The sequence below is a fragment of the Thunnus albacares genome, chromosome 16 (assembly GCF_914725855.1).
Source record: "Thunnus albacares chromosome 16, fThuAlb1.1, whole genome shotgun sequence".
NCBI lineage: Eukaryota > Metazoa > Chordata > Actinopteri > Scombriformes > Scombridae > Thunnus > Thunnus albacares.
Genome location: NC_058121.1, coordinates 27,579,175 through 27,590,695, shown reverse-complemented (window position 1 = coordinate 27,590,695; position 11,521 = coordinate 27,579,175). Strand labels below are relative to the sequence as shown.

General features: G+C 37.0%; 1 protein-coding gene across 1 annotated transcript in view; it reads right to left on the bottom strand.

Moving 5' to 3' along the window:
• Positions 1–1,951: 1,951 nt before the first annotated feature.
• Positions 1,952–11,521, bottom strand: part of ift172 (intraflagellar transport 172) — a 46,078-nt gene continuing 36,508 nt past the window's right edge. The window contains exons 42-48 of the mRNA XM_044376294.1: positions 11,315–11,434; positions 10,829–10,924; positions 10,216–10,275; positions 7,731–7,829; positions 6,648–6,801; positions 4,811–4,902; positions 1,952–3,785 (exon numbers count right to left, since the gene is read on the bottom strand). Of these exons, the coding sequence (XP_044232229.1) occupies positions 3,696–3,785; positions 4,811–4,902; positions 6,648–6,801; positions 7,731–7,829; positions 10,216–10,275; positions 10,829–10,924; positions 11,315–11,434 (711 nt within the window). The 3' untranslated portion in view covers positions 1,952–3,695. The remainder of the gene's footprint in view (positions 3,786–4,810; positions 4,903–6,647; positions 6,802–7,730; positions 7,830–10,215; positions 10,276–10,828; positions 10,925–11,314; positions 11,435–11,521) is intronic.

The window sequence follows — 11,521 nt, the reverse complement described above, 5'->3', positions numbered from 1 at the left end:
ACGGTAATATACTGTACACACGTTTTACAGCATCTTACTGTGCATATTACATTAAAGTACTGTTCAAATTACAAAACTCGGTTACAGTGTATCTTTCAACGTTACAGTCGATTTAGAGCCAAAGTTCCTCTTTTTGTTACTATACTTCCACCGCAGCTCAACAGGGAAACACTGTCCGAGGAAACACAAAGAGGGAATTTGATGCTAAAAAAGACAGTAAATGTGTCAGATATCCACTTGATATGACTAACTCAGACTGATGAAGCCTCATATAAGCTTCACATCAACTTTTAAATGACTGTGTGGACACAAGGTGGATTTTGGCCTCCATCACTTACATTGAAAGCACATTTGAAGGATCTTTTGATATCCAGTATTAACAGGAGGAATGATTACAGCGAGGAAAACCTCTTTCACTGTTCATATGGACACCTGACTGCTGTTTGAAAAATTGTGAATTGTGAAGCATGCTGATATTAGCATTTAGCTCAAAGCACCACTGTGACTAAGAGCAGCTAAGATGTTGGTGTGGCTGTAGACTCTTATTCCAATTTCCATTTCCCTTGAAGTTGTAAATTAACTAAAAACATGCGCTGGAATAGTCTGCTCAAAGCACATATCATCAGGGGACAGTTTGACACTATATGAACTATGGTGTTTAGAGCTGCAGCAATCAGTCAATTTATCATTTAGTTGATTGAAATTAATTGGCGACTATTTTGATGTATTATTTTTTTTTTAATAAAGGAAGGGTTGGATAAGAGAAGCAAAAAAAAAGTTTCATACGTTGTGTATACTTTGTATATCATTAATAAAAAGACCTAAATCAAAACAACATACATTTACTGTGTGATTTCTGTGTATGTCCACCTGGAAATACAGTATTTACTTCAATGGTAGGGATTACTAAATAGAGGGAATGAAAAAAGTATACTACATACAAAGATTAGAAATTTCAATTTGAAGTAAAAATTACTAATATGAGGGAATGACTTATCAAAATTTCTCCTTCTGATGCTTCATTACAGGAATTAGACCTAAAATAGTATTAAAATCTACTAAAATACTAACAAGAAGGTGGTTTTTACCTGCGTTACCATCTGAGCAAACATTGACAAAGATAAACAAGAGCAACACAAAATGCTTGAAAACTATTTTTTATTTGATCTTTATTAAACAAAATACATTCCATATCAAACACACCAAGGCATTGCCAGCGAAACTGGCCTCTGAAACACACATACACAGAGAAAAGAGCACATTAAACCAGCCAGTTCCAGTACCAGTCGAGCCATTAAAGTATCACAATCTCCTCTGGTGGAAAAACTATTTTGATCAAATCTGACAGAAACTTTGGCTTTTATTCAGCGACGCCATCCTGAGAGAAAGTCCATCTGATGAGAAAGAGAAATGAAGAGACGGAGGATACAGAGGGAGACGACACAGCGGAGGAATGTGTTTCCATGGTGATGGTTTGGGATAAAACTGACCAGTCAGAGGAGGTTTATGTGTCCCGTCATCCAGATCTGTTGATGACGTAAAGCTATTTTATACATTTAATTACAAGTCTGACAATATTCTGTATTTCTTATTGTCAACAAATCCCATGAAAAGACCAAAACTACCAATGAATAGATGCTAAAAACAAGTGTTGTGTGTGTATCAACAGCTTGATTTGGCGTTTTCCTGTGTGCCAAAGAACTCCACTGTTGTTCAAAGACTATGAAAAATACATCAATGAACACACACACTGTAGTTTATATGGATTCAATCCCACATACACCATCCTGCTGCCAGAAATACTCACCAGCCACTGAGAATAGTCCCCAACAAAAGCACTACTTCCTCCTGTTTGAGTAACATTTGCTAAAAACTACAGTTCCCTGTTTTAGGAAATGTCTGAGACTTATAAAAAAAATTAAACTACATATTTGTGAACTGTTTTTAAAGATTTACATCTTCAGGAGGAACAAATGAGCTCTGGGTTGAGCGCCACAGAAATCTGAGAGTATATTTTTTCATGGGATTTATTGTGGCAACCAATTAATCAATTGGTTGATTGACACAAAATTAATCTGCAACCATTTTAATAATGAATTAATCATTTGAGTGATTTTTTTAAGAAAACGTGCCCAACATTTTCTGGTTCCAGCTTCTCATATGTGACGATTTGCTGTCTTTTTTTGTCATATATGACAGTGTTCTGTTAGTCAGACAAGACATCACTGTGGTGCAATTTTCTCACAATTATTTTTAATATTAATCAAGAAAATAATTGGCAGATTAATTGAATGAAAATAATTGTTAGTTTCAGCCCTAGTTGACAATAAGAAAAATACAGAATATTGCCAGCTTTATCCTGCAACAAGGCTTCAATTTAAAAGCATTGAAGTGTGATGTCATATTAATAGTATTACATTAGATATTTATCTTATATGTTCAGATTAGATTTTAGATTTTTGCTGCTGGTATTTAGGATCTTAAACGACACAAACGACACATCTCTTCCTCTTTAATTATCTTCTGTTATGATTGTTATGAGCAATATTTTGGGCTTTAGTGAAGACTTTGCTCTGTGGTCTTTATGCTGTTTCAGGAATGTATACAGGAAATATATAATTGTTTTTGCTGTGGCAATGTTCAGAATTTAAGGGAATAGTTTGACATTTTGGTAAATATGCGCATTTGCTTTCTTAAAATGTGTAATGTGAAGCTACAGTCAGCAGCCTGTTAGCTTAGTTTAGCATAAAGACTAGAAACAAAAGGAAGCAGTTAGCCTGGCTCTGTCTAAACTAAGGTAACAAAAGCTGCTACAACTATTTATTGTTATGTATTTAAGTTCCCAGAGTCCTGTTGTCACTCTGCTGCAACAGTCCAGCACATAAACCCCCAAATAAAAACACAATTTGTTGTTTTTACACTTTGGTTGTTGCACAGATTTAAAAAACAAGCTATAATTGTGTTAACTAGATTTTTACTGTTTTTCCAATCTTAATGTTAAGCTAAACTAACCGACTGCTAGCTTTATATTTACCCTACAGCCATGAGTGGTGTCGATCTTCACATTTAACTCTCTGCAAGAAAGAGAGTAAGTGTAATTCTCTAAATTTAGAACAATTGCTTTAAACATCCTGAATCAGAACCTTTAATATAAATTCCCAGGTTGAACTGAGGTCACGTCAAGTCCTGGTCAATATTTCTGTGAATTTGTGAGAGTTTGCACTGTAAAATTACACACATATTTCACATATAAAGCTTTTTAAGGCTGTTCAAATTCTGAAAACGTGACTGTGTTTCAGCAACAAATTTAAACAAATGAAGAGATTTAGTTTTTTCTACATGGAAGTGTGAAGAAGGTTTGAGAGATTTGAAGATTTAAGATTTGAAACAACATTTAGACCATCATGAAAGGAGATAAAATTAACATAAAATATTATTGAAAAGTTGAATAAATAAATAACTTGTAGAAAGTCGTCAAACATTCTTAATAAAGGTGCGTTTATGGACACATGAAACAAGCAACAGAGTGAAGGAAAAGAGAAAGTAGAGAAGTGAAAGAGCTCAGATAGAGAGACGGATGAAGTATTTCAAATCTCGCAGCAAAAGTGGAAAAAAAAGAGATGAAATAGCAGGTGTGTGTGTGTGTGCGTGTGTGTGTGTGTGTGTGTGTGTGTGTGTGTGTGTGTGTGTGTGTTTCAGTGGAAGGAGAATCCAGACGCCGGCAGACCGCCACACCACTGGCTGATGAACTTCAGGACGTCCTGACACTCTGGACTGTGAGTGGTCTGCAGGGGAAGAATGGACGCAAAACAAAACGACCAATCACGAATCAGATTCAACTCGCGCTGTAACTACAGCAGGTTAGAAGGTGTAGAGGTGTGTGTGTGTGTGTGTGTGTGTGTGTGTGTTTAAATGAGATAATGATGCTGCGCCTGCGATTAGTCGACTGCTGATTCACATAAAATCACTGTTGTTCAGAGAGATGATGAAACTCGCTGAAATTAACTTGTAAAAGAGACGAGACAACTTCCTCTCACTCTGTATTCACCCAGTGTGTTAATGTGTGTGTATGTATTAAATATTAACCCTCAAATTGAAATCAAAATTAAATATTAAATTTAAATTAAAATCCATCAGTCGCCTTTAAACCAAACTGAAAGAGGAAAGAAGGAATTAAGTCTGACATCTTGAAGGCAACTGATTATGTTTAACTGGAAAATTAACTTGAAATTGACCAAATCCAGAATGATTTCACCTGATAACTCCTTTAGTTTCATTATGATTATGATCTGCTGCTTGTCTGAAATCAGGGGATTTTGCTGCTACATTTGTTGAATCTCAAAGAACTTTTTTTTTTAAAATTATAGTCCTTATTTAATCTAGTAATCTCAGTAAGATTGAGCTCTCTTCTGCAGAGAGACTTAAATACTGTAAAAAGAACTCATTATGATCGACACACATCCTCTGGTTATAGTAAAATCAATCACTAACATCTCCAAAGGTTTCAACCCCTAAATGGGATGAAATTCACATGTTTGTAAATCCTGTGTAATTCTTTCTATTTGTCTCTAGATCAGGGGATATATTTATCAAATTTCTGCAGCAGTTGGATAAATTCGAGCCCTAGTCCTGTGAATGTTGAGCGGGGTTCTGATGTATTAAGGAAACTTAAGGAGGCACAATGATAGATGATATTAATGAGAAGCCTCAGAGTTCAGGATTATCTCAGAGGTCAAAGAGACACGATGGTTAATTACACTTTGCTCTTTGCAGTCTTCAAAAGGAGAAACATAACCCCGTCCGGTCTCACCTTTGTAGCCATGAGGAATTTGTTCCAGTCTTCTTTGTTGGCTGCTTTTCCCACAGACGAGAACTCGATCTTATTCCTCAGAACGGGGTAGCCTGGAGGCAGGAACACCGCAGAGTTTATAATCTATATATATGTGTGTGTGTGTGTGTGTGTGTGTGTGTGTGTGTACATTCATGCAGCAAACTGGAAAACAAACCTAGCAGTCAGGTAACGGTACATTTTGATGAGTATGTTGCAGGTGAATCTATATTTTATACCCACAAGGGTCACAGGATAGGATGCAGAGATACAAGCTTTTTTCAAGCTTTTCTTTAATTTTTGCTGTATTTTAGTCTCTAAAGTTATTCAAATGAAACAAAATAAGCTAAATAAGCTGCAACCTTAGTCGATTAATCGATCAACAGAAAATTAATTGAAAATCAAATAATCATTTTAGTCATTTTTTCTTAAGCAAAAATGGCAAAAATAAGCTGGTTTCAGCTTCTCACGCCTGTTGATTTAATGCTTTTCTTTGTGGAACATGATAATAAACTGAATATCTTTGAGACATCTGAAAACGTGACATTTTTCACTATTTTCTGACATTTTATGGACAAAACGATCAATCAAGAAAATAATCAGTAACTTAACGGGTGGAATATGGAGCGTGTGACGAGGAGTCCCAAATAAACTTTTAAGGGGTCACAGGTCAAAAAAACAAAAAAACACTGTTTTATGTCATATATTCATTTCAAATCCAAGAATAAACCTCCTTGAGACAAAACAAAAGAAAAAATAAATAAGTAAAAATGAAAACAGTATAAATGAAAACACCTCGACTCCACCACACATGATGTTTTCAATTAAATATGTGATAACTTTCTGCCTATAAAGTGTCTGAAGAACATTTTCTTTCTATAACTGATTTTTTAAATCTTTAAGCATCTTCATCATTCATCTCTCCTGGACGTCCTGCAGGTGAAACTGAGTAAACACTCGGCCTCTTTTCTTTGTATCGGAATAAACACATATTTCTTTGGAAAATATTTGCAGCAAAGGGATTTAAGTGCACAGGTGAGGCGTTCAGCTGCAAGTATCAGTTCAAACAAACATCATCAAGGGTACGTCATGTCTGTTCAAAAACCATTTGTACAAACAGATTCAAATCATTACTCTAATGACACGTCGCCGGCTGCTGGATTCATATTCTCTCATTGTGTCAGGTCTCCTCTGACACAGACGCTCCTAAATCTGTTCTTGTTTGCTGATTGAAATTCATGTTTTTACTGTTCGGTAACATTTTTGTGAGTGAAACTCGTCCACAAACGAAGCGGAACATGTCGCCTTACGTCGACATTTTAGGGGCTTTGTTTATGCTAATGATCAAATCTCACAAACACGCACCTACCTGTGAACAGGTGACATTCATCAGGCTGAAACGAGCAATTTACAACGAGTTCAGGCAGTTAAGAGAATTTGTTGAGTCTGACTTGGAAAACTCATCTGCTCACAGTTTAAGGAGAAGAATATGAAAATGTTCTTGCATGAGGCTTGTTGTGTTGTATGATTTGACTGGATCACAGCCAGAGAAAAGGGGACAACAACAACAACAACAACAACAACAACAACAACAACAGTAGATTATGAAAGACAGTGTTATTATTTCAACATGACATATTCTTTCTGTTTGGTTCCTGACAGCTGGTTGTTTTAAACAGACTGTTCATGTAATTTTTCATTATACTTATGATTGAAATGTTGTAATTGTCAAATGTGACCTTCTTCAATGAGGCTCTAAACTGGAGTAAAGCGAGTGTGTGTTTGTGTGTGTGTGTTTGTGTGTGTTTGTGTGTGTTACCGGTGAGAATACACGGCAGCGAGCGAAGGCCGGTGCTGGCGGCCACTAGTGAGGCTTCGTACGAGTTCCTCTCGTCACGCGGCAGAACCTGCTCCAACCGATGGTCCATGGACACCATCAACACCCAATCACGGATCTGCTCCCGCTGGGCGTCCTGCAACACACACACACACACACACGCACACACACACACAAACACACATACACATATGTTTTTGATGGATAATGAGGCTGCAACAAATGATTATTTTCATTATCGATGAATATGCAGGTTATTTCTTTGACTATTCAATTAATTGTTTGGTCTATAAAAAACAAGAAAAACAGTGAAAAATGCAGATCACAATATCCTAGAGCACAACATGATGTCATTAAATGTGTTGTTTTGTCCAATAAACAGTATGAAAATCACAAAATATTAAGTTTACTATACTTTAAGACTAGGAAAAGCAGCAAATTCTCACGTTTTAAGAACCTGGAACCAGAGCTGCAACAATCAATCGATTAGTCTATTGACAGAAAATTAATCATCAACTATTTTGCTATTCAAACATTTGTTTTGAGTCATTTTTAAGAAAAAATGTCCAAATTCTCTGATTCCAGCTTCTCAAATGTGAATATTTTCTGGTTTCTTTTGTCCTCTGTGATAATAAACTGAATATCTTCGGGTTGTGAACTGTTGTTCAGGACAAAAGAAGAAATACGTCGATGTTATCTTAAAAAAAGAATAAACATGAATAATATGACAGTAAGTTTCTATAAACTGAGATAATTTAAAAGTTTTCAAACACCAAATTTCAGGCTTTTTAAGGACTTTTAAGGACACTGAGATCTCTGTAATATGTGTTCTGGCTACTGTGTCTGTTACATTCTGCAGCTGAATACACAGCAACAGATCTGTCATGTGACTGAAGATCAGCTGATGTGGACGCCATCGATGACTTCCTGTTCCTTCCTGAACCTGCTGAAGCTCCGTTACAGTAACAGTAACTTCTACAGCAGCAGACATGATGGTGACACTAACAGTTTGGGAGGTTTCGTGTGTTTTTGGATGTGTGTGTGTTTGATGATGTGACGTCTTACAGTGACGCAGAGTTTGGTGGGAACCGGAACTTCAAAGGGAATGTCGGTGTCCATGAAGTCGGAGTGATCCAGAGCGTCCAGGTTTCCCTCGTCGATGGCCTGGAGACAGAAATTAAAAACTGATTACTTTCTTCAGATCACTAAAGAGATATTCATGATGGAAATTATTATATATTTATTGGACCAGATTAATCAAATACTTCACCTGCTAAAACTAACTTTTTCAATGGTGTCGGTTACGATTTCTGATCCATAAAATACTGATTATCAGAGAAGATAAACTGTTATTTTCTGAGGCGTTTTTAGAGGCAACAGAGCTACGAATCATTATTAGAAGATATTAAAAAGATAATATCTTCTAATAATGTTAGAAGATCTGATTGATAAAAGCTGTGACACTGTTGTTTTTTTAATGGTATGATGGTGCTTTTATCCTTTTATTGTATTTTTCTACTAATCAATCAATCAATTAATCAATCAATCTTTATTTGTACAGCACCTTTCATACAGGTTGGTGCAATTCAAAGTGCTTCTCAGAAGACTGACAAGCTGATAATAAGACAGAACAAAAGTAAACAAAAGTTAAAACGATTTGAGACACAAAAACGATAAAAAAATGAATAAAACAGATAAAAATAAAATAAAATAAGATAAAACAGGTAAAGTGAAAACTTTAATACAATTAAATAAGTTATTAAATCAAATAAATAATGTCAATATAAAATATTCTAATCAAATCTGGGCTGAAGGTTTAAAGTTTACATCTATTTCTCTACCTGTTGTTGTTTTTATTATTATTGAACTCTTATGAGTCACTGAAACCAAAAACTCCAACAACCAGGGGTCCGTTTCACAAAGCAGGTTTAGTGAAAACTCAGAGTTTGTTAACCCTGAAATGAGGGAAACTCTGAGTTTTCCGTTTCAAAAAGGGAGGTAACTCAAACCAGAGAAAGAGGGATAACTCTAGCCTGTTTCACAGAGAGGGGTAACTTAAGCTCTCGGTCAGTTACCGTAGCAACAGACTCTATGAACCTAACCTGGTCGGGACCAGGTTTTTCTCAATGAACCTCGAGTTTCTCTCAGTCTCCGCCCTCTTTCAGAGCCACACACTCCATTTGATTTCCTTATTCGTTCAGTCAGCAGGCGAGTTTTGGCGTAGCCTAGTTCTGCCGTCTGTCATTTAAAAAAATCATTAAAAAAAAATCAGAGTCAGTATATTAGAAGTCCATTAGGCACAGTAGGTGGCGACTTTTTCACTAACATGGCATGTCCTTTTGATAACGATCCCGTGGATGAAGGTGCAGCATTACTGGCAGAGAATTAAATATTCGTTGAGAGATGGTTATCAGACCGCGCATAGATGTTCTAGCATTTCCAGACAATTATCTTTTTGAGCGGTACCGTTTCACGTCACAGTCCATCATCTACATACAAAACCTAATCCGTCCTTACATTTGCAACATTACCAATCGTAGTCATGCTCTCACATCCCAGCAGATGTATGTTGCGCTGCGTTTCTTTGCAAACGGAAGTTTTTTGTACAATGTCGGAGCCAGCCACTGGCCTTCCTAAATTCTGGCTTAGGGCCAGCTCCTCTGCCTCCGTTAGAGGTGGCGGTGCTGGACCACCACCCGTTTTACGGACATCTGCCTTCTTTCTGTTGGCTGAGTAGAAGTCTGTGTTAGTTTAAATAGGATGAATTAATTAACAGAACATGATGTAGATGAGAAGACATTTATGTGTGTGAAACCAGCATTATGTTGGGGATAAAACAACTGCACAGTCAAACAGCCACTTAATATTTACTTTACAATGTAAAAAAATGATCAAAGTGAGGTACCCCCATGAGATTATGCCGAGGTCTCACCTGTTTGAACAATGTTTTTATATTTTATCCTATACTGCTGCCAAGTGCGCTTCTCCCTCGCGGGATTGGACCTATATAAAATAAATTAATGGGCGACCAATCAAGCAGTTTTCCTCTGTAATATTATTGTGATTGCAAAGGACTACATTTAAACTTACGCATTGACCCGAGCAGCGATGTTCTCCCACGCCGTCTCCCTCTCTTTTGCAGCTGCAGCGGTGTTGCACTTCTTTTTGAAAACATGTTCAAACTCGCCGTATTATCACATTAAGATTTCTAATTCTGGTGGGGCGAAATACGCAGCCCTCCTCTTCCCCGTTGCCATGGTGACTCGTTGAATCGGGGCTCCATTGATGCTGGCTTTTTATAGTTGTGGTGCACGCGCTTAACTCCAGGTGAAACTACTCCGAGTTGAATAAACTGACTCAAATCAGCTGTTCTGGAACCGGAAACTCGGAGTTTCCTATCTCAGAGTAGATCAACTCAGAGTTCAGGATTAGACTCAGAGTTTGTTGAACCTGCTTTGTGAAACGGACCCCAGGTGTCGATGTGGAGATAAATACTGAACCTTGAACCTTCATGTTTCGGCCTGTAAACGAGCTGTGATAGTTCACTTACATCACACAGATCCAGAAAGTGGTTGAGAAAGATGAAGGCCATGTTCTCCCAGCCGACAGCCTGTCAGGACGAAAGAATATTATATACAATGATATTCATAATAATAATAATAATTGTAATCAGGTACAAAACTTCATGTAGAGAAGAAACATATTTCCTGTGATTCACATTCAAGCTTTTTCCAAAAAAAATCCCAAAAACTTACCCAGAACATTAAATCTGTCCTCAGAAGCTAATCATTGAATTATGATTATTAATAAGATGATGCAGTTGCAGAACATGATTTATATCATGACTCAGACTTCCAAAAATGACAAAAAACTAAGTTAAATTCAAACATTTCTATATAGTGTTGAAACATCCTTAAATATTGTGAAATGTGAAATGAAATATAATTAAGACATAAGGGGATATTATTAGTTTTCTGGGGTATTCACAGAATATCAAGGAATTTTACCATCTAGAGGTGTATAAACATATAAACACATATCAGGAACATTTTTAGGACACAAGCCTGCACCCAGCACTAAAACTGAAGAATGAAAGGGACGTTTTAATGAGCACAGAGACTCTATAGAAGTGGAAGAACTACTGCGGTTCCTCCTGGACTCACCCTGCAGGCCAGCCCGGCCTCGTAGAAAGCCTTGTCTGCAGGAACAAGCTCAGTGTGACGCAGCAACGACACCGACAGCTTCGCCGTTACACTGATCTGAAAATAAAACAGCAGAAGAAGAGAGAATTATTAATAACATAAAAGAAGACAACTCGTCAACCTGTCACCACCGGCGAGTTCAGACGTGGGGAGAATAATAGTGCACGGAAAGAGGAAAAGTTGAGATAGTTGTTGAGAAGTTGAGAAAAAAAAATTATTTGGCTTTTATTTTGGCATAATGACAATTTTGACCTGGTGGTGAGATGTTCCTGCTTTAAAGGACGTCCAAAACAAACTAATCAAACTGAATTTTCTGCTTTTTAGATCCAATTTAATCTTGCACATGTGAATTAAGCCCAGTCCTCTGTCTAGGCAGGAAGATTGCAAGTCAAAGTAAGAATAAAGCTTTCTGGAATCCTCGCTGACTGTTTCTGTGCTTTCGTTTACCAGCTGCTTGACTCCTTTAGCGGCAGATCTTGTGGCGTAGTAGTGAGAGATCAGCAACATCTGTTCAAAGTCTTCATGAGCTGGAGAGTTGTCCTCGGCTGATTTGGAGACGTTATCACACTAAAATTACATGAAAAAACAAACCACTTACACAACTAAGTACATGGACTGATTTTGTTTGATGATAATATTATTTGTTTATTGGAG